Source organism: Sciurus vulgaris, assembly GCF_902686455.1.
Source record: "Sciurus vulgaris genome assembly, chromosome: 8".
NCBI lineage: Eukaryota > Metazoa > Chordata > Mammalia > Rodentia > Sciuridae > Sciurus > Sciurus vulgaris.
Genome location: NC_136468.1, coordinates 96,995,534 through 97,019,331, shown reverse-complemented (window position 1 = coordinate 97,019,331; position 23,798 = coordinate 96,995,534). Strand labels below are relative to the sequence as shown.

General features: G+C 41.0%; 1 protein-coding gene across 2 annotated transcripts in view; it reads left to right on the top strand.

Annotated features, from left to right (window-relative positions):
- Positions 1-23,798, top strand: part of AOAH (acyloxyacyl hydrolase) — a 225,359-nt gene that overhangs the window by 91,051 nt on the left and 110,510 nt on the right. For both annotated transcript variants that reach the window (XM_079151170.1, XM_079151171.1), the window contains exons 5-10: positions 9,207-9,266; positions 14,399-14,469; positions 17,653-17,713; positions 19,023-19,093; positions 19,998-20,046; positions 22,815-22,863. In XM_079151170.1, coding sequence (XP_079007296.1) covers positions 9,207-9,266; positions 14,399-14,469; positions 17,653-17,713; positions 19,023-19,093; positions 19,998-20,046; positions 22,815-22,863 — 361 coding nt within the window. The remainder of the gene's footprint in view (positions 1-9,206; positions 9,267-14,398; positions 14,470-17,652; positions 17,714-19,022; positions 19,094-19,997; positions 20,047-22,814; positions 22,864-23,798) is intronic.

Below are 23,798 nucleotides of genomic sequence, written 5' to 3'. Positions count from 1 at the left end.
GCCAAATTCTACAAGACCTTTAAAGAAGAACTGATACCAATACTCCTCAAAGTATTCCAGGAAATAGAAAAGGAGGGAACCCTTCCAAATTCATTCTATGAGGCTAGTATCACTCTGATACCAAAACCAAAGATGCATCAAGGAAAGAAAACTTTAGACCAATATCCCTGATGAACATAGATACAAAAATCCTTAACAAAATACTGACAAATCACATACAAAAATACATTAAAAAGATAGTGCACCACGATCAAGTGGGATTTATCCTAGGGATGCAAGATTGGTTCAACATTCAGAAATCAATAAATGTAATTCATCACATCAATAGACTTAAAGTTAAGAATCACATGATTATTTCAATAGATGCTGAGAAAGTGTTTAATAAAACACAGCATGCCTTCATGCTTAAAACACTAGAAAAAATAAGAATAGTAGGAACATACCTCAACATTGTAAAGGCCATCTATGCTAAGTTCACAGCCAACATCATTCTTAATGGAGAAAACTGAAAGCATTCCCTCTAAAAACTGCAGCAAGACAGGGATGCCCTCTTTCACCATTTCTATTCAACATTGTCCTTAAAACACTTGTCAGAGCAATTAGACAGACCAAAGAAAATAAAGGGATACAAATAGGAAAAGAAGAACTAAAGCTGTCACTATTTGCTGATGACATGATCCTATATTTAGAAGATCCAAAAAACTTCTTCTAGAACTATTAAATGAATTCAGCAAAGTAGCAGGATATAAAATCAACACTCATAAATCTAATGCGTTTCTATTCATAAGTGATGAATCCTCTGAAAGAGAAATTAGGAAAACCACTCCATTCATAGTAGCCTCGAAAAAAAATGAAATACATGGAAATTAATCTAACAAAAGAGGTGAAAGACATCTACAATGAAAACTAGAGAATATTAAAGAAAGAAATTGAAGAAAACCTTCGAAGATGGAAAGATCTCCCATGTTCTTGGATAGGCAGAACATTGTCAAAATGGCCATTCTACCAAAGGCGCTATACAGATTCAATGCAATTCCAATTAAAATCCCAATGACATTCCTCATAGAAACAGAGAAATCAATCATGAACTTCAACTGGAAGAACAAGAGACCTCGAATAGCCAAAACAATCCTGAGTAGAAAAAGTGAAGCAGGAGGTATCACCCAATACTAGACTTTAAACTACAGAGCAATAGTTTAAACAAAAAAAAAACAAAACGGCATGATATTGTCACCAAAATAGACAGGCAGACCAATGGTACAGAATAGAAGATACAGAGACAAAACCACGTAAATAGTCACCTCATACTAGACAAAGGAGCCAAAAACATACAATGGAGAAAAGATAGCCTGTTCAACAAAAGGTGCTGGGAAACTGGAAATCCATATGCAGTAAGATGAAATTAAACCTCTATCTCTCACCCTGCACAAACTCAACTCAAAATGGATCAAAGACAGGAATTAGACCAGAGACCCTGCAACTAATAGAAGACAAAGTAGGCCCGAATCTTCATCATGTTGGCTTAGGATCAGACTTCCTCAACAAGACTCCCAAAGCACAAGAAATCAAAGCAAGAATCAATAAATTGGATGGACTCAAACTAAAAAGTTTTTCCTCAGCAAAGGATACATTCAAGAACATGAAGAGAGAGCCTACAGAATGGGAGAAAATCTTTTCCACATGCACTTCAGATAGAGAACTTATCTCCAAAATTTATAAAGAACTTACAAAACTTTACACCAAAAATACAAAGAACCCAATCAATAAACGAACCAAGGAACTGGACAGACACTTTACAGAAGAAGACACAAAGGTGATTAATAAATATATGAAAAAGTGTTCCACATCTCTAGTAATTACAGAAATGCAAATTAAAGCAACTCTAAGATTTCATCTTACTCCAATTAGAATGGCTATCATCAAGAACACAAACAATAATATATGTTGGTGTGGATATGGGGGAAAAGGCACAGTTTTACATTGCTGGTGGAGTTGCAAATTGATGCAGCCACTCTGGAAAGCAGTGTGGAGAATCCTCAGAAAACTTGGAATGGACCCACCTTTTGACCCAGTTATCCCACTCCTCAGTTTATACCCAAAGGACTTAAAATCAGCAAACTATAGTAACACAGCCACATCAATATTTATAGCAACTCAGTTCCCAATAGCTAGATTGTGGAACCAACCTAGATGTCCTTCAACAGATGAATGGATAAAGAAACTCTGGTATACATACACAATGGAATACTATTAGCCATAAAGAAGAATAATATTATGGCATTTGCAAATAAATGGATGGAATTGGAGAATATCATGCTAAGTGAAATAAGCCGAGCCCAAAAATCCAAAGGCCAAATGTTTTCCCTGATAAGTGGAGAATGATATATAATGGGGGTGGAGGGGGTGGGAGGGAGAGAAGAATGGGGGAACTTTAGATTATGTAGAAGGAAATGAAAGGGAGGGGGATATGAAAAATGGTGGAATAAGATGGACGTCATTACCCTATGTACATGTATGATTACACAAATGGTATGAATCTACATCGTGTGCAACTATAGAAACGAAGTGATGTACTCCATTTGTGTGCAATGAATCAAAGTGCAATCTGTAAAAAAAAATTAAAAGATAAATAAATAAATAGAAACCTATAATATGGAGTACATTCCCACCATTGTCTTTTGATTAGATAGTAGAGACCACTATGTCAACCAAAATCACTGAGAGCGGCCAGGCCATTGTCAATCATCTTGTGATCACCAGGCTGATGCCATTCCCGCATACCCTCCCATTCCCACCCCTTACAAAGTTTCCTTTAAAAGAGGAAACTGAGACCCCAAAAGCACTCTTTCTCACTCTGGAGATAGCCCTCATTCTATTCTGAGCATATGAATCTCTGCCTTTCACTTTCTAATAAAGTGAACATGTGGTGTGTCCTTAAATTCTTTCCTGCAAATGTCTAAAGCCTGGAAGATTTCAGTAGCCATCTCCTCTGTCTCTGCAGAGACCTCCTTGGGCCCCCTAATGGTGACACACTTACCCCCCCCCAATGTGTTGAAAACCTAGCCACTCCCTCTTTGCTTCACTTTAGTGTTACCCAAACTACATCTTGCAGAAATGCTTTAAATTTTCTAGTTTGTTAGTTCTGACCTTCTGTAATTTTCAGAGAAATCTAGATTTTCCTTCTGGTCATTGTAATTGGAATATGTAAGTGGGAACTCACTACATGGGTGAGTTGGGATCCCCATCTGGGTCCAGGACGCCGTTCCTGTTCCTGGATGCTTTGACTCCCCCTTCGCAAAGACCTATGTTTCCCTGCAGCTCCAGCCCCTGCTCCCCACACCTCCCCCACATGTACCAATCTGCCCTCAGCCTCCGAGGAATGTTACCAGGGTAATTCAGGGGTTATGTTGCATCTCTTGGTATTTGTGCTCTCTCAGGAGAAATGACATGAAATGTGACAGAAGTATAGTAGAGTTTATTAGAAGAGAAAGGAAAACACCCTCAAGGGAGAGGGTGGGCTGTCTTTAAGAGGCGAGAGCAATCTGGTTCCCCTTTGTTCCCCAGTTTTATTGGGGATTCTATGGGAAGTTTCTAGAGAGTGCTGCCCAGGTAGGACCTCTCCACTCTTGACTGACAGTAAGATTGCCTCAGATTTTTAAGTACCTACTATGCATGGTCTTTCCGATAGGTACCCTAGTGAAACCCATTGGCCAGAGCAGAATTTTACTTATTATAAAGACATGCTAAAGATTAAAAGGAACTCTAGTTTGCTCTGACCCAGGCTCTCTGGTTCTAACTGGAACTTGTTCTTACAGATTTCACATGGGCTTTGTTTTTGGTTATCCTGTCCTCCTGAGCCATGGAGTCTTTGGTCTATATAAAGGTCACAGAAGTCCCCCTTCCGAGTAACCTGTATTCTCCTCATAGGCAGGAAGGAATCTTTGAACCACCATTCCTTGACCCTGAGAATAGCTGCACAGATATCAGGTTGTTTGCCGAGAGATGTAGCATATCCCATTGATTTAAGCCAGAGCAGGGCCAGAGTGGCCTTAGGTAAATTGCTTTTAGGATAAATTACTTTTTTTTTTAAGAGAAAATGTATGGAGGTCTGACTTATATCTCAATTTATAGAATCATCCCCTTAACCTCATGTCCCAATGGCTCTTGTCCGTCTGCTACTTATCAGGAGGACCACCACAGATGGAGCCCATCACACCCTGGCACTAAGGATAGGTGAAGGCCTCCAGGGTGGTTCTTGCCCTGATGTGTTTTTATGATTTGTCTTCATTGCCTAACAAACATTGAGCCCCAGAGAACTGAGCTGGTTAAAATCAAATGTATTCTTTCAAAGGGATCCAGGCAGCCTCTATAAGGAAGATGATACTGAGGTCCTCTCTTGGTGTCATCCCACTTCTATTTTCTGTGCTTGCTCAAGGACAGTCTCCTGGCAGACGAGAAGTTTAGGGAGGACAGTGGTGTCTGTGCCCTTCACCACGGCATCTCCAGGGCCTTCACTGGTACATCTGTGCTGTAGGCATATAATTTTATTTATCAATAAGAAATAAAAGCCACGTGGGTAAAGTCAAAAGTATTTTTTCTCTTCTTTATTTTTAATGCATGATAGTTACACATGATAATGGGGTTCATTTTGACATATTCATAAATGCAAGTAACATAGTTTTCTCCATTTGGGTTCCCAGTATCACCCTCTTCCTTTCCCTCCTTCCTCCTCCTAATCCCCTTCCTCTACTCTAAAGGTCTTCCTTTCACCTCGGAATCAGACCAGAGACCCTGCAGATTATAGAAGAAAAAGTAGGTCCAAATCTTCACCTTGTTGGTCTAGGATCAGACTTCCTTAACAGGACTCCCATAGCACAAGAAATAAAAGCTAGAATCAACCACTGGGATAGATTCAAACTAAAAAGCTTTCTCTCAGCAAAGGAAACTATCAGCAATGCGAAGAAAGAGCCTACAGAGTGGGAGAATATCTTTGCCAATCATACTTCAGATAGAGCACTAATCTCCAGAATCTATAAAGAACTCAAAAAACTCTACTCCAAGAATTCAAATAATCCAATCGACAAATGGGCTAAGGAAATGAATAGACACTTCATAGAAGAAGATCTACAAGCAATCAACAAACATATGGAAAAATGTTCAACATCTCTAGTAATAAGAGAAATGCAAATCAAAACCACCCTAAGATTCCATCTCACCCCAAATAGAATGGCGATTATCAAGAATACGAGCAACAACAGGTGTTGGCGAGGATGTGGGGAGAAAGGTACACTCATACATTGCTGGTGGGGCTGCAAATTAGTGCAGCCACTCTGGAAAGCAGTGTGGAGATTCCTGAGAAAACTTGGAATGGACCCTCCATTTGACCCAGCTATCCCACTCCTTGGCCTATACCCAAAGGACTTAAAATCAGCTTACTACAGAGATACAGCCACATCAATGTTCACAGCTGCTCAATTCACAATAGCCAGACTGTGGAACCAACCTAGATGCCCTTCAATTGATGAGTGGATAAAGAAACTGTGGTATATATATACAATGTAATATTACTCAGCCATAAAGAATGATAAAATTATGGCATTTGCAGGCAAATGGATGAAATTGGAGAATATCATGCTAAGTGAGATAAGCCAATCTCAAAAAGCCAAAGGACGAATGATATCGCTAATAAGTGGAGGATGACACATAATGGGGGGGAGGGAAGGGTTAGTGTTAGGGTTAGAGTTAGGGTTAGGGAGGGGGGCAAGTATGGAGGAAGGAAGTACTGTATAGAGGGTAAAGAGGGGTGGGAGGGGTGGGGGGAAGGGAAAAAATAACAGAATGAATCACACAACATTACTCTATGTAAATTTATGATTACACAAATGGTATGCCTTTACGCCATGTACAAACAGAGAAACAACATGTATCCCATTTGTTTACAATAAAAAAAATAAAATAAAATAAAATACAGGGCAAAAGAAAGGAGAGGGTAGAGGAATTCCCCAGGATTAGAAATTTTTTAGAAGAAATAGCACTTGTATTTTAAAAATAGTGTAAGAACAATTAGGGGAAACAGAAGTGCAACATTATAGAAGTCATAGGTACAAGAGCTTCCAAAGAAGCTCCAAGTGACTAGTGTTTTAAACATCGTGTTTGTTAAAGATATTATAAAGAGAAAATATATAATTTGGTTATTCAAAAAAAAAAAAAAAAAAGGTCTTCCTTTCATATAGACCAAAGTGTTCATTCTTTGAAATGGTGTTCATTCTTGAAAATTTAGAAAACACAGAAAAGAACAAAAAGGAAAAAATTATCACCCAAAATTTGTATGACACATTCCTTTGCAAGTTTGTTGTTGTTGTTCTTCCTAGATGTATAAAATCTGGTGGCCTGTTTTCCTTAATTGAGGTAATAGCATATATGTTTTCTTTCACTTTTTATTTACATATAAATTGAGCACCTACTATATATATATCGGGATCATACTGGACACTAGATGTTTAAGTGGGGCGTTAGAATGCAAGGGAACCTTTTGAGACAGAAAGGCAAGAGCACATAATAAAGATGAATGAACACCACCCTTCAAGATCCCATATGTGGGGAATGAGCTGGAGCCTAACAAAAGTAGCCAAAAAGAGAAATTAACTCTTTATCTGGTCTCTGTTACACAGTCCATGTCAAAGAGGCTTACTTTATACAACAGGAGAATTTCCAGAAAGTCAAAGTAATTGGATAAGATAGGTTTTTGAATGGGGCCAACCCCTAAAACAGACTTTCTGTTAAAGACATCCAAGTTTTAAAAGTGAGGATTGTCATGAATTTTTTTCATACCTGCTGCCAAGAGATCAGAAAGGACGCTGGGTGTTGTGTTGGAACCCAGCCTAGAGCCACCCAGTGTGTGGTATCATCATACTGACCCCTTAGTTGAACCATCACAAAGAGGTTAGGGAGTCCTAGGAAGAAGTTGGGTAGTCAGGGAAATGGTGGGGGACACTCAGGAACTCAGGGACACAGCTGTTCACCAACTGGCACAGCAGTGTTTTAATGTTCTAAAAATATAAACCCTGTCCCAAGGCATCCTGGCAACCAGCTCCCCTGGAGAGAATACCTTCTATTCTCACAGTATTCCTGTACATTTCTGGCTATCAGCCAACCTGCTGCCTTTGACCTGCTCCTTTGAGCTTGAACAAAAGGAATATAATTTGAGATGATTTCAGAGCCTGCTATGGAGGATGAGCTGAGGCTGACTCTGAGGCCCTCTTTCAAGAATCTCCTTCTGGAAGAGTCTCTCCAACTCCATCTCACACTAGGCAGTCACCCCTTTCTTTATTTTAGTCTTCTTTTCATTTCTGTGACCAAAATACCTGACAAGAACTTAGAAGAAGAAAAGTTCATTTTGCCTCCCAATTTCAAAGGTTCAGTCCATGATGGGCTGACTCCATTGCTCTGAGCCCAAGATGAGGCAGAACATCATGGCAGAAGGGCATGGTGGAGCAGTGCAGCTCTATTCACAGCAACCAAGAAGCATGAGAGAAAGGGGAAAGGGCTGCAGGGAATATGAGCCCTTCCATGGCACATCTCCAATGACCTACCTTGTCTAGTCATGCACCACCTACCCACAGTCACATCCAGTTAGTCTATTCAAACTTGAATTTGCTGATTAAGTTATGTCTCTAATCATTTTACCTCCAAACATTTCTGCATTAACACAGGAGCTGTAGGGGAAACACCTCATGTCCAAACCCTAACACTCCTCTGACATTTTCATTCAACATGGATGATGTTATCAGAGCACCATAGCTCCAGAGCAGAGAAAGAAAGCTCAAAGGACGAGAAACAGACAAGAGTTAAAGACCTGAGTCCTAAACACCATTAGCAGCATAGGCCAACATCTCCCAAGAGACCTTCTCTTGATGACCCTCTATCTCAAAAGCCCCATTCCTACATCCAGACACTCTCTAGGTGAACTTGGTTGCCAGGATGCCCTAGTACAGGGTATGCATCTAAGAACATTGAAACACTACTGTGCTGGTTGGAAAATATCCTCTGATGAGAGGACTAATCAAGTTGATGTGTGCAAAGTACAGGGACAACATTCTCAGCTTACCTGAAGTGACAACTAGAGCATTCACCCCAAATCCCAGCTTCCCTACTTATTTGGGGGAGATACAAGTAATGCTTAAAAGTGAAAAGGAAAGACAGTGGAATGAATCTGACATAATTTTCCTATGTACATATATGAAAACATCACAGTGAATTCCACCATCATGTACATCCATAAGACTGGGATCCTAACTAGAATAAAATATACTCGATGCTTGCATAATTATGTCACAATGGATTCTACTAAACTAAAAGGAAGCAATAAATAATTTTTTTAAGACAATTAAAAAGCAGTTTCCCAATGTATCTTTCAATTATTTATCAGGGGGATTACTCTAGGACTAACAGGCAGCAGGCCAACGAGGGACAAGCAGTTCTGGTATGTGTGCACTGAGTAGGGAATAAAAACTCTGAGAAGCAGTGTTGGAGCCAACCCTCCCCAGTCCCAACCCACTCCTGGGTTACTTTTGTCCCAACCCTCTGCAAGTACACAAACACAGTGGTCCTTAGAGTTTTTCATAGCAAACATTATTGGTAATAATGAGCTAACTGTTTATACTTGCAATGTATACATACTTGAAAGATGCTCTGGAAATGGTTGGAAGAGGACTGAGGATATTGAGCCAGGAAACGGGGAGGTGAGTGAGAGATGAGCGTGAGCTGGATAGCCATTCTTCAGTGCTGAGGCACAGGACACTGGAGCAGGCTGGTGGGGCTGTTAGACACAAGAACAGGTTACCCAGAGAGATCAGTGTAGCACAGCTGTAGGCAGCAGAGGTTCAGACTGCCTCCCTGCCAGACTCTAGTTATTCAACCTTGAGCCAGTTTCTTAGCTTTCCTGCATCTCAATTTCCTTATCTATAAAATAGTCCTATCTCTCGAGGCTGCTGCGAAGATTGAGAAAGATAATGTTTGCAAAGAACTTAGCACAGCATCTGGTACAGACTAAAGTCCTTAATAAAGGTGCCTATTGACATGAATTTGCTTTCTTGTGAATTATTTTATCATAAATGTATGGAATAATTTATTATTGCAAACTTATGGGCTTGAAAATTTTTACTTTAGGAAAGAAGTTTTAATATTATCTAACTTTTCTCTTATAGAAGGCATGGAAATTTACACTAGAGAAGGCAAGACAAATTGTCAAGAAATCCTCAACCGTGGTAAGCAACCAGAGGGTAGAATGTCAGTCTTCCCCTTGCCATTCTGACCTCTCACAGCCCTGTTTTCACAACCCAAAGGCTAAAGTGGATACAAGCCCACCACGTGCTACGTTGCCCTGGGGTGGAAGAAGGAACTTGAGCTCCTTCCACTCTCTTCTCCTGCCTTCTTTCTATAGCAGGGGTTTTCAACCTCAGACATTTGGGGTTGGATAATCCTTTGTTGTAAGGGTTGTTATGCTCTTTGTAGTGTCTAGCAGCATCCCTGTCCTCTACCCACTAGATGCCAGCTGCTCCATCCCTCCTTCTCCAGCCATGATGCCTAAAAATGCCTCCTGTCATTGCCAAGTGTCCTCTGGAGGTTTCATTCTCCTGCTCCTCTACTTTCTAACAATGTGATCTCAGGCAAGGTGCTCGACTTCACTAAGCCTCAATTTTCTTGTCTGTCAGATGGGGTGATAGTGTCCTCTCATGGGGGTACTAATCAAGTTGAGGTATGCCAAGCACCTAGTTCCATTCCCAGGACTTACCAAGTACTCAATAAATGTTAAGGCCATCACCATTACTACTCATCCCCCCTAATTTGCCCTCCTTGTAATGACACTTATTCAGCAAATAGAATACTTAAAGAAATGGTTGCAGAGTTAAATATTTGACTTAGGTTCTGATGGCAAATCAGCCCTAGCTGAAAAGGGAAGAGAAAAGGATACCTTTAAAGAAGAGTATCATCCTCAATGCTGGAGACCCTGGCAGTAAGGAAAGATTGGTCAGCAGCCAGAGGTTGTGGTCCTTGTCCCTCCCTCTGCTTGCTAGCCTGCTCATCATCATTCACCAATGAATGCATTGAAGGTATTATTATTGATTTGGTGACATAGAAATAAAGGGGAGGAAAATCCCTTACATTGAGGTTTACCAGGTTTAGCAAATAAAAGTATAGGATGTTCAGTAAAATTTAAATTGCAGATGAAAAATGACTGAATTTTTAGTGTAAGTATGTCGGGTACAATATTTTTATCTGGCAGCCCTGTGCGTGGGGGTCATATGGGTTTTGATGTACAAGACTGATTCTTGTTAAATGGCAACATGCAGGCATTTCTACATAATTGATTAATCCATCACAATGTCTGCTTTGCCAGTCATTATCTAATTCAGTGAATAATTAAGGGCTGACAGTAGCCAGTTCAGCTAATCTGCTCAAATTGTTGGAGAAGAAATTGAAATACCACAAGAAACCCTCAACCACCTTCAGAACTCTGAGCAGAAATGGAGAATAAGAGAATTTGTATTTTGTTCTTCTCAATGTGAATCTAAAAATTTATTTTCAGAGCATTGTTTATTTTACAAACACAAACTGCCTTGGCATTAACTCAAAGGCTAATTAGGATTTTACAATTTTTTATTTCTGTCACCAAAATTGAAAGAATAATTTGTGAGGCAAGATTCCAATAATTACTTCCAAGAAGAAAAAAAATCTACTAAACGATTCAACAATTAAAAATAAAACCTCTCCAGAAGCCTCCCTCAATGTATTTACTCTCCAGATTAAAACTATCAAGAAAAATATCAGAATATGCAAAATGCAAATAATGGTCTCTGAAAAACTGCTTAGAAAATACTGGCTGCAATCAATTCCATGTGATGACTGATATAAGTGCATACTGATCAGGACATATAAAGCAACACATAGTAGGTTGCACATCTTTTCAGCACAGCCTGTCAGACTGTAAGAATCCAGACTGGAGAAAAGTTATGTGTTGTTGAAGGGAATTAAATGCTCCTGAAAAGGTCTGATTTCAGCAAGGCCCTAACAGGCTCTTCAGGGCTTTTTCTGGATTTGGAAGAGTACCAAGTCTCTAAGGGTTCAGAGCACCTGTGTTATGGAGTCATCTTATTTAATTCTCACTTCCACAAAGTAGTTTTGTTATCAATTTCATTTTACAGATGATAGGACTGAGGCTCAGTAATTTGCTCACTTTGCATAGCTAGTAAGTGAGAAAACCATCACTTAAATCCATAGCTAGGTATCAATATCCTTTCTACTGTGCCAATAGCTCCAATCAGGTTTCCTCAGGGCTGAACTTCAGGGAGCATCAGTCAGATCACAGGTGGTGTAGATGCTGAAATCTTTCAGGGAACAACCTGTGCAGCTATTTATGAAGGCCCTGATCACAAATCTCAATAGAATCCTATAGGAAGACTTTAAAAATTGCTGATGTCCAAACCTCAGCCTAGACTGATTAAATCCAGATAACATAATACACACACACACACACACAAGGTTGAAAGCCACTTCACCATGCAGAAATTCAATTTCAGGTTAACTTTCCCCCTTTGACCTTCCATTTATGCCATCCACACTAATTTTCCTTATTCAAACCTTGTTTGTTGTTTTGTACTCATTTACCTTCCTGATGTGTGGGGAAGCTCAGGAGGCAAGTGGAGCTGGGTAAACAGATTGCAAAGTGAAGATGGGGCAGGACACCTGTCCCAGGGACAGCCCAGGTTACAGTTTCATTTTAGATGGGATCAGATGCAGCTAAATGCAATATTTTAAATCCATTCTTGAGTTAATAACAACCCATATTTTGACTGTCCAGCAAAGTTCAAATTGAAAAGAGGGAGCTGGCAAATGTGTAAGCAAGGACTTCTGCAATGTTGCTCTGGATCCATCTTGGTTTGCTTTGCAAGTAAATTGTCTACAGAGAGGAGTATGGCGTGGTGACAATTGCCTTTCCCCTTCTATGTGAAGAAAAGACCAGATAATCCAAACCTCTGTCTAAACAGAAGGAGTTCCAGGGGGTCCCTGAGCAAGCTACATCATCTGTCTTATCTATGTTTCTCCTACATCCTAACCCCAATTTCTGCACTGTGAATATCAAAGACAGCTTCAGGCTGGATTTTGACAGTGAACAACTGTGCAATTATAAAATTTTATTCTATTGTACCCTTGTATAGTAATTATAAGGCCGTTCATAGAGTTTTTTCTGTGTTGGTTATCATCAGTGTTAAAAATCTACATTGTTAATAGGTTAATTAGACCAAGGCTTTCAGAGTAGATATTAAAAGTAGACTGAACATTCAAATGCAACCTGACTTTGGAGTCTGAGACTCAGAATATGTCTGTACTTATGAACTACCACCAATGTTTCCCATTATTTAATGCTGTGTTTGATTTACAGTGTGTACACAGTCCTGATCTCAATCAGACCAAGCGTTTGAATTTAACCTTCTAAACACCCTTTTTTCCTACTGTCTCTACCTGCCACCCCATTTTACTTCAAAGGTTCCAAGCTAGTGGCAACTTTGTCCCTCATACCCACCCCAAGAGGGACATTTGTCAAAGTCTGGAGTCAGATTTGTGCTGAAGGTATCTAGTGGATAGAGGACCTTGAACAGTACCCAGGATAGCCTCACAGCAAAGACTGAACTATCATGGCAATAGTGCTGAGGTTAGGAACCCTGGGATCAGGCCTCAGTCTCTTATCTCTTATGGGCTGCTCTGTCCTGTCTCTTCACCTCTAGGCAGAGATATCCTTTTGAGATACTAATGTAATCGCTCTGCCTGATGCTTTCAAGGCTTTTCCATGGTCCTCAGGGTAACCTGTAGGTGCATCCTAGGCCTGTCATAATGATTCCTTTCTTCCGTGATTTAAATACTCCATCCAGGCGGAAATGTTGTTTATCCCCTAAGAAAGATGCCGGACTTTCTCAAACCTCCACAACATTGAGTGGGGTGTTCCGACTGCCAGGATTCAGACTTCTCCAGCTTAGTGTGCCCTCTTATTGAAAGAGGGGTTGCATTACAGTAGGTCTGAGGGTGGGGAAGGAGACCTGGTAACTCTGCATCTCTAAAAGCTCCTAGTCCACCATCACACCTTCAGCAATTGGGACCTACAGCAGTGGTTCTCAAACCTCAGTGGTAATTGGGAGTGGAGAGTGGACCTCAGAATGACCTGAGAGGCTGTGAGAGGACAGACTGGGGGGAGCCACCCCAGGTTTGCTGGTTCAGTAGATCTGGGGGTGAAGGGGAGCCACTGAGGATTCACCTCTCTAGCAAGGTTGTGGGCTGCACTTGGAGTTGCAAAGCCTCGGGGCATTTGTGTTTTACTCCCCACCTGCCTCCTTCCTTCCTGGTTTCTGGGTTATCTGGGTCAGGTTTCTGGGGAGCTCTGCTAATGCCTCCACCTCTGTGGACCCCATAGGGAGTTCCAAGAGCTGGGACACCCCAGACCCTTTACTTGATGCTGGGACGATGACAAAGTCTCTGAACCTCGCATAGAGACGGGGGCCTAGTCAGGATTGCTTCTGTTCCTGGAAGATGGGCAGGCATCTCTAAGACCTTTACATACTCCATTTGTATTCTGAAAGGTTTGCCAGTTCTCCTTTGCCAGGGGCAGAGTATTCCCAGTGCCCATAATACACCCCAGAGCCTTCTAAAGTTTTCTTTGGGCTGGTGGTAATTGACTCATCTTTCCTTCATTGATAATTGCTCGTTCCCAACATTTTCCCAACATTTTCCGCCCTGTTGCCTTTTCTTTCTTTCATCATCATGGAAACTGCTATATTTCAAAAAGTACTGCTTAGTAAAAAGTCAGGGCTTTTTATTTATCGCATTTCTGGATTCTTATGGAAACTACTATCTAAAATTCCCTGCTTCTCATAACTCACTGCTCCTCTGGGAAAGGGCCTTTCTTCATTGCAAGCCTCCAGGCACATCTCGTCCCTTAGTCTTCATTTACCCCTTTATAGGATGCACTATTTTATTTGAAAGTGTTTCTTTTTTTCAAAACTTTTTCAAAGCACTTGGGCAAACGAATACTGTTCCAGTAGAACCAACTCAGGTGGACTAGATAATTTTGGAAAAATGTGAAGAACAGGTAGCCATGAAGGTGGGCATAGCTGGCTGGAAGCCTAGAAGGGGGACACCTTCAGGCTGACCAAGGCATAGGAGGTGGGATGAAAATGGGGGATGAAGATAGGAAGGAGAGGTAAATCTAGATTAGCGAAATGGAGCAGATTCTAGAAGGAAAGTCCAGAAATCTGGGTTACAGAAGGGCCCTTAGGTGGAGAACAAATTCCTTGAATTAAACAACTCTTTTTATCGTTTGTTTGTTTGTTTGTTTTTCTCTCCCCAGCAATATCCTGGAAGTGGTTCTGATATTTGTTCACTCCCGGTTTTGGCCAAGATCTGTCAGAAAATTAAATTGTATGTATTCTTCTTCTACCTCCCAAGCATATAACATCTTTGCTTATCTCTGTTTTCTAATGATGAACATGATCGTCATATTTAAACGTCATCTTCCCAAAGGTGATAGTGTTTCTTACTCAAAACATGCCTTGCACAGAAACCAGAAAACAAATCAGCACCAAACAAAACCATTTTAGAAATAGATTGGATTGACCAGTACCTTTGAATCTGAAAGCTTGCCTTTTATCCCACGCTAGAATGCAGGGTGCCAATGAAGCTTCCTGTGCAGCTCAAAAACTCATTGTGTGACACCTGGGGACAGCTCCTTCTTGTCAGGAAGATAGAGAGTAGGTCAACCATTGGTCATGGTGGAACTCTTTGAGCATCTTTTGTCGCAAGGCACTCGTGAAATTGGAAGGGAACTGCTTTACACAGAGTTCAACCTGAAAAGTCTGGCTCATGTGTATGAGCAGGATTCCAAATAGAAAGACATTGGCACAATTCTCCAACACCCCCCACCACCACTATCTCAGTTTGAATCCCATATTCTAGCTCCATTTAGCATCTGAAGTTAAGCTAGATATCATAGAATCACTGTTTAATATGTTAAGAGACAAACAGTGACCTGAGAGCAACACTGGACAAAACGTAAAAGGTAACGCCTGTTCTCCCTTCCTAGTGTGGTAGTCAGCTTCCTATTACTGTAACAATACTTGAGATAATCAGGCTAAAAAGAAGAAAGTTTATTTTGGAAATTGCAGTTCAAGACTAAATGGCCCTGTTGGTTTGAGCCTGTAATGACCCAGTCCATCATGGTAGGAGAACAATACGTCAGGGTAGAGGAAACCTGCTGAGTGCATGGCCAAGTGAGAAAGAAAGAGGAGGGCAAGGCCAGAGCCCCACAATCCTCTGCTAGAGCGCAACTGCAGTGACCTAAAACCTTCCACTAGGTCCCACCTGTTAATGATTTTCCACCTTCCAAAAGACTAAGTCTTTAACACAAGAGCCTTTGGGGGACATTCTGGACCCAAACTATAGCCTCAGCTACATTTAACATGCTGCTGCTGCTACCAGATATTAGGGGTGCTGTTCTGGCTCTCCAGTGCTGAACTTTCAATACATCTCCTGATTTGGTTCTCACGATTTCATGCAGTAGGGATTATTATTATTCCCATTTCGTGTAGAAGGAAACTCCTACATGAGCCTCAGTCCTACCTTTGCCTCCATCTTCCATATGGCCATAGTTCCTGGGTGTCTGTCTTTTCCTTTCATAAGGACACCAAACATATTGGATTGTGACCCACCCAATGTGAATGTGAATGACTTCATCTTAACTGGATTGCATCTGTAAGGATCCTATTTCCAAACAGGAAAGACCACATTCACAGGGAGTGGGGATTAGAACGTCAACATCTCTCTTTTGGTGAATGTAATTCAACTCATGCAAATACTTTTTCTATGTTCTGCCAGCCTTCACCTGTTGAGCTTCATGGGAGCTAAATCCACTGAACATCTCGAGTCTGTTGTGAAAATATGAAGAGGATACAGCTGTGATTCTGACCCACATTCAGACCCTCTTAGGGACCAAGGAGTTACACACTTTTCCTGGTTCATCTGCCAGCAAGAGCCTCAGCAGCCAGCTGTGTAAAATGCTGGCTTAGATCCCAGAAAGAGTCCCAATACCCCTTGTTGTGAATGGGGCAGATGCAGAGGCATCAGAATGTGGGATGAAGATAGGAAATCTCAGACATGAACGAAGATGCTGGGGGCTGAGGTTCAGCCAGCTGCCCAGGCACCCCATCATTTCATCATGTCTTGGTCCCTTGAAGTAGGACCGCTGTCCCCTCCTTGATGAATGCATCACTGAATTTCTTGTATTAGACTTAGCAAGTAGGACTTAACAGTGACACAGTGACAACTCTTTAATTGAACCACCTTTGAAAAATTGAATTCAAGAATATTTGTGGCCAGGGATTTTCTTGGCCCAATTTAAAAGGAAAATTATTCTTTTATTTAAATAAAAAAAAAAAGCAAAACCAGCATGCTTTCCTTCTTTTTAAAAATCATTGTGCTTCAAATGTAGTTTGCACTGGATCACAGTTTGTTCAGTGCTTTATGATTTACAAAATACACTTACATACAGCCTCATTTGTTTATCAAAACAACCCATGGCTCAGTAATAATAACGATGACTGAAAATTATCTGGTGTCTATGCACAAAAAACTGTCATAAGGGCAATCTTATAAGGCAGGCATCATTACTATCCCCTTTCAAAAGAGGTAAAGCTATTTGCCCAAGGTCACAGAGCTGGTGATGGGTAAATCTGACTTTGGACCCAGCTCCTGGTTCTCATTGACCCCCTGGATGTTTAGTCCTGTTCTTTAGATGAGTAAGTAAGTTTAAATGCCTGACCCAATGTCTCGAGCTATATTCATTTCCCTTGAGGTTCTCAGAACTGCTGAGATGTCCTTGATTCAAAACACCACTTAGTAAATCCTGGACAGGGCCTCGTTACTAACTCTAAATTTAAGTTCCAAGAAGAAGAAGCACTCTACCCCGCCCCATGACTACATTACTCAGCTACTCTCTAAGTGGTTTTCCTAAATGAGAACCGGGAAGGGTCAGGGAGCAATGGCACAGGGATGTGCCCCCTTGAGGAATGTCCTCAACTTTACCATGAATCAGACTGTCATCCCCAGGTTCCTTGGTTACCCAGACTTAAAACAGAGAATGAAAACTGCCAACTAATGACAATAAATACCCAAGATTCTCAGAATAAGTGGTTGAGAAGAGTGAACACAAAGGAAAGGCCTGTAGAACTGGATGTGTAAAATGTCACAAATTCAACTTGAAATGCTGAGTTCCTTGACTAGAGCCACAGCACGGTCTCCTATTTCCTGGGAATGTCAACATCAATGTCTCCCCCGCTACAACCTCAACTCAGTTATTCACTTTCCATAAGGGTCACATTAAATAACAGAAAGAAGACATTCTCTTGAATGGAGAGCAGAGATTGGCAAATTTTAGTTGGCACTCTGATACACCATGCAGACCCTGAATTTTTTTTTTTTTCTTAAATTAGCCCTCTGTCACATAAACTCAGCACAGACATGTCTGGAAGTGTCTCCATTTGTCTTCACAAACCTCTTTTTTTTTTTTTTTTTCTTAGCTCACTGGATGTTTTGTTTTCTTTTTTCTAGATCTATATCAAATTCTGTGCCATTCAAAGATATGGATTCAGACAAATACAGTGTTTTCCCAGTAAGTATTGTTAAGAATAACCAGATGTTCGTTGAATATTACATCACTTCCTGCAATTTTCTTCCCTTTAATAAAATAAGGCAGAATTTCATTTGAATGCATTATTAATTTAATGAACAATCCATCATTTCATGACTCGTAAGGACATTTTGGCTTTGTGACAATACACAGGACATCAAAGCAAGTCGTAGGACCCGACTTTCTGTTTTCCTTTGTTGCCATTGCCAGCTGGACTTTTCCGTGGGACTATGATTACTCTGAGGAGTGTTGTGAGACACTTTTTGGAAATCCTTGAACCGACTTGAACTTACTCTTTGAAAGTATGTGTAGGTGTGAGTTCAATTGAGAACTCTTAGGATGTCAGGTTGTCTTCTGGGAAAGCAAAGAAGCAAGTGACATGTCACAAACTCCTCAAAGTGGGGGGACTCTCAGCTCTTCCACTTGGGAATGGAGGACATAAGAACATTATTGCCCATAATTGTAACTATTTATTTATTTATTTATTTGGGGAGGGGGGACTGGGGATAGAATCAGCAATGCTTAAACCACTGAGCCACATTTCCAGCCTTTTTTTATTGTTGTTGTTGTTGTTTACTTTGAGACAAGTTCTTGTGATTGCTTCGGATCTTGCTAAGTTGCTGAAACTGGCAAACTTGTAATCGGTCTGCCTTAGCCTCCTGAGTTGTATGCAGGTGTATGCTACCAATGCCAGGTTTATTGTACCTCCTGATTCTTTCAAATTGGTCAAATCAAACATATAAATTAAATAATTAATAGTTGAGCTATGTTATTTGTAAATTGTCCAATAAAGTAATTAGCCACTTGGTTAAATAAATGAATTATTTTAGAACCTGAAAAGATTGGTGATTAACAGAGGAATTTTAGGAAGTTGGTTGGGCTTGTTGTTTCTGGAGGTGTACATTAACACGTGCATGAACAAACACATGCACATGTATGCATATCTGAAACACACATACTACATGTACACATGCCCCATGTACACACATACATGCACACATATGCTCCTCAACATACTTATATACAGGCACACATCCAGTGTCACCCATAAACACATGCATTCATATAAGCTTACGGTACCACCTGTTTTTGATTCTGGTGTTATAACTCACCTCATATAGCATGTCTTCTCATATTAATCTTGATTTTCTTAATGTTCTTTAGTGTTCCATGACTTTATTTGAATTAAAAACTGCAGAAGTCAAAACCCCTGAGATAACTCTGATTAACCTCTGCTATGGGTGCCATCAAAGCAAGCCTGACCCCTCCCATGTGTGCTCTTCAACTGCAGACGCTGCGGGGCTATCACTGGCGAGGGAGAGACTGTAACGACCACGACAAGACAACCTATCCTGGCAGAAGGTAACTCTCCACTAGTCACCGATTTTAAAAATGACCTTCAAAAAGGAGGCAGGAGGCATAATTCCTTCCTGGAGCCTAAGGGATTCCCACCCTCAGGCAGAAGGGACCTCATGCTCAATGGAAGTAAAGCTTGGTGAAAAGAAAAAACATCATTCATATCTTGATTTGTCCAAGAAATCCTTATTGAGCACCTAAGATTTGCAAAGTACTTTGTATCATGTTAGGTGGTAAATGAAATATATATACATATATATATTCATCTGTGTATATATATATCCATCCCTTCTCACCATGCTTTCAGTCCAGGGGGAGCACCAAGTAAATAGATGGATAATGTGGACATTTATGCAGCCTGCCACATGAGTTCTACATGCAAGATGGGCCCAGGAATAGGGGTCTGTCCCCACTGGAGTAAAAAGTGGAAATCACATCATGCTTTAGTCCTGGGCTGATGTTCACAATCACTTCTCTGACTTCAAAAATGGGTCTGCCAACCTTCACTTGTACTGTGATTACAGTGCCAAAGCACTGAATTAACCAGATGTTTGGGCATTTTTGAGGTACTATTTAAATAGCTTCACCTACTTAAATAAAATGGACTGCAGATTTGTTCATTATGCTCACCAGCGCCATTCCAAAAGAATACAGTCCACGAATAGAGTCAATCATGAAAAAGACTGAATTTGTTTCAGGATTCCCAGTAAATACCCCAATCCAAGGTTAATAATGCAAGAGAGCCCATGGAGTCTTCTGTGTCACACAACCAGGGGTAGGGGGTGCTCTTGAACACTGTTGACTTTCAGTGGCATTTTGTGTAGCCTTCATTCATTCATTCAGTCATGAAATCTAACATTCATGGAGGGATAAGCATATACCAAGACCAAAGCTGATGTTTTCTTTTTAGGCCAGACAGCTGGGATGTGCATCGGGATTCAAATTGTAATGGCATTTGGGTAAGCAATAAAATTCAAGTTTAATACTGTCTCTTATTTTCTGCCATCCCCCAAAGCCCACTGCCCATTTGCTTTAGTCACAGGTAAGGAAGGAGAGGACAGCCCACGGTTACTCTTCCGCTTCCTGGGGGAGGGTATAGCATTTGCATCACACATGAAGAGCAGCCGTGATGTGATGAGGGCTGAGGCTCTCACAATCTCAACCCTCCCAGCTTTGCTCACTGGTCACCACGTCTAGTCCCTTCATTCTGTCTAAACATCGTGAAATGAAATGAGTGGTGTTCACAAAGTTTTACAGCAACCCACACAGCTTTTGGAGTAAATCACATCCTGTCACCATTTTTTGGCAGCCATTTTTATCGATTTCATAAGCACAGTCAGACAGAGTGAAAATCACCCTGTATTTACCTCACTACCCACACTTCAAGGCACCTGATGTTGGTGTCTCAGTTCCCTGTGAATAATGGGTTTGCAGCTCCCAGGCAGAGAAAAGGGAAGGAAGGTGGAAAACCATCCAAGTACTTATCCTTGGACAGCAATGGCAGAAGACTCAAGTTTTGCGGTCTTAATTTACACACTTTGAGGGATCTTTGTGAAGGAAAAAAGTCCCAAACATAGATAAAATGAACTGTGAAAGGAAATAATTATTTTGTGCAATAAAGGAAATCCTAAAAGATTACAGAAGTCTTAGAAATTACAGTCCCTTTGAGATAGTCTTTTCCAGTCAACCAGAAGTGCTTACACGAAAATGTGTCCTGATTATAGCATGGCCTCCTCTCTTCACGTAGAACATTCTATAGCTCCCAGTCACTCCCAACATTCACAGATAAGAGTTAAGTAAACAAGGACTCATGAAGTTTAAGATTCCCTGGTCTCAAAGGAAACCTGCTTGCATGAGGAAGAGAACATTCCCATAAACATTTCCCTCTCCCCAGGACATGAATGGTCCAGGCTTGCAATCACCTACTATGTGTATTCCAGTCCTGTGGCTCCTGGGAAGTGGAAGGCATGGCGATTCTATACCACAGCCCATGTCTGCCACCCTGTTCTTGGTCACATAGCTTTTTCATGGAGAAAGAGAAGACATCTCCCTGAGAGTTTTAAGGTGTCAAGAACCCCAGCGTAACTCTTACTCAAATAAAACCAAGTCTCATTCTCATGTTGGGGGACAAGGAGGACTACCGTCCTTGTTCTCACCACATGCCACCCTACATAAGGAACAGGGCCATGCAAAGACCAGGGGAAAACCCAATGTGAACTCCGGAAGGCAAAACTCAGCATTCATCATCAGTAATGGGAGAGATGCCTCACCTTCCTACCTATCCCTTCTGCAGCAAAAATGACTCACAGAATCACAAAATCAGGAACAAGAGGGCGACTTTACAACCCTCAGAGCCAACATTGCCCAAACTGTGTCTCCAGGACCAAGGTGTTGAGTGTGGTGGTAATAGGCATGGAGGGAGGGGCTCCATCATCCTGTTAAGTTTAGGGAGCATGGGATCCAATTAAGTCAAACAGTTCTCTTTCCTTCTGGATTCAGCATCTTTAATGTTTTAATATGCACTGGGAGCCCCAAAGGCCAGGAGAGTGGGTATGCTAATTCCAGCACATCTCTGACTATCAAGCACTTCTCTTTTGGAATATTTACTCTTCATGTCCTTTGCAAGGGGATGTTAGGAAGCTTTAGCTGTGGCAACTCAGTGCCCCCCCCCCCAGACCCAAATTCCCTTCGGGTTTCTTAATCTTGGCACTATTGACATTTGAAATAATTCGTGGTTATTGGGATTGTCTTGTAAACTGTAGGATGTTCAGCAGTCTCACTGGCCTCGACCCTCTAGATCCTAGAGGACTCCCCCCATGTTGTGATAGCCAAAATTGTCTCCAGACATTAGCATTGTCCCTGGGTTGAGTGTGAAGTTGTAATGTATTGGGGAAAATCAGCCCTGGTTGAAAATTGCAGCTCTAGAAGCATCAATTTAGGTGCTGGAGATGCCTGGACACTGAGGTCTCCAGCTCAGGGACTGCAGAACCTACCTGACCTTGTGTCACAGTCACTTGTCAGCCCTCAGTGCTCCAAGGAGGGAGACTCTTGGCCTGTGCATCTCTCCCAGAAAACTGCCCTCAGTCCTCTGAAAGAGGAGACCCAGTTTCTGGATCTCTTCTTATTCCCCCCCCGCCCCGCCCATTCCTCTTAAGCTCAGCTCACTTACACAGTGTTGCTATGTTGTAGGGTCTCAAAAGACTTTAAAGGTGTTGGGTTTTTTTTAGTTCTTTATATATCCTGGAGATTATTGCTCCATCTGAGGTGAAAAGATTTTCTCCCAATCTGTAGACTCTCTTCTTGTTCTTGATCATTTCCTTTGCTGTGAAGAAGCTTTTTAGTTTGATACCATTCCATTTATTGATTCTTGATTTTACTTCTTGTAGGAGTCTTGGAGTGGAATCATTTCCTAGGCTGACATGATGGATAGTTGGACCTACATTTACTTCTAATAGGTGCAGGATCTTTGGTCTAGGTTCTTGATCTGTATAACCACAAGAATGGGATCTAATTAAAATAAGTCATACTACATGCATGTATAATACATCAAAATCCACTCTACTGTTATGTATATCTAAAAAGAACAAAAAATAAATAAATAAGAGACTTTAAAGGGCTTTATCAATTTGCTTTTGTACTTCTAAAAGTCAGCTGGGAAGGATTTAGTGTAGGTTTCTCCTAAATTTAAAAAAACAACATTACTAATCTCATCATTTCTTTTTTAAAGGGTGTAGATCCCAAAGATGGAATTCCATATGAGAAGAAATTCTGTGAAGGTATGAATTGTAAAAGCTGGTGTGCTTATCACAATAGAATGTTCTTTTCTGGTTGAGTGAAGTCAAAGTGCACAGACCATCTCTGTGAGAAAGAGGAGGCTAGAACTTACTTTAAGGTGATCAATTTACATTCGTTTCCATGACACATCAGAAACACACCTGAGAAAGAAATAGAAAAGAATGCAGTCTATAAAATGCAAAACTTAATTTGTTTCATTGACTCTTGGAGACTAGAAATTGTAATGATAATGTTATAAGAGGCTGCAGGATGGATAATAAGAGTCATGGAAATCTGGAATCTTTTCCAAATAAGAAAACAAAAAGAGGCACCAACTGAAATATTTCATCCTTTGCATGTCCTTCTCAATGGACCACAAGTTCAGACACTGTGATTTGTACTGATGGAACAAGTTCTTGTGTCCACTAAGCTAAAGATGCACATCTGAATGACTTGAGGAGGACTGCCAAACTCTAGCCTGCAGGAGCTTCCCAAATAGCTGAGCAAAAGCTCTAAACTCTAAATGCCCAAATGCCACAAATATCTGGGCCACCAGTACTGTTGGGAGAAAACTCACCACCCACATGTTCCTGGAAACAGACCCTGAGGTCACATCACTGTTGAAAAGTGTTTTCTCCCCACTTTCAGAAGCTTCTCACTCCCTCATTCACCCACTCATGCATTCCACAGCATTTCCTGGATGATTATTTCAGTGACACACCAAGGGCTAGACTTGGCTTAGTGTTCCCATGGCAAAAAACACACAGTCCTCACTTTCAATCGCCTTTGTCTTTAGGTTCTCAGAAGGGCAGAAAGGAGGATAGCAAATGTAAAGGCCCATGACATATGTATGCAACTTAGAAATATTTGTTGGATGGATCAAAGAACCAATGAACAAATAAATTAATGAATATGGGGCTGGGGTGTAGCTGAGTGG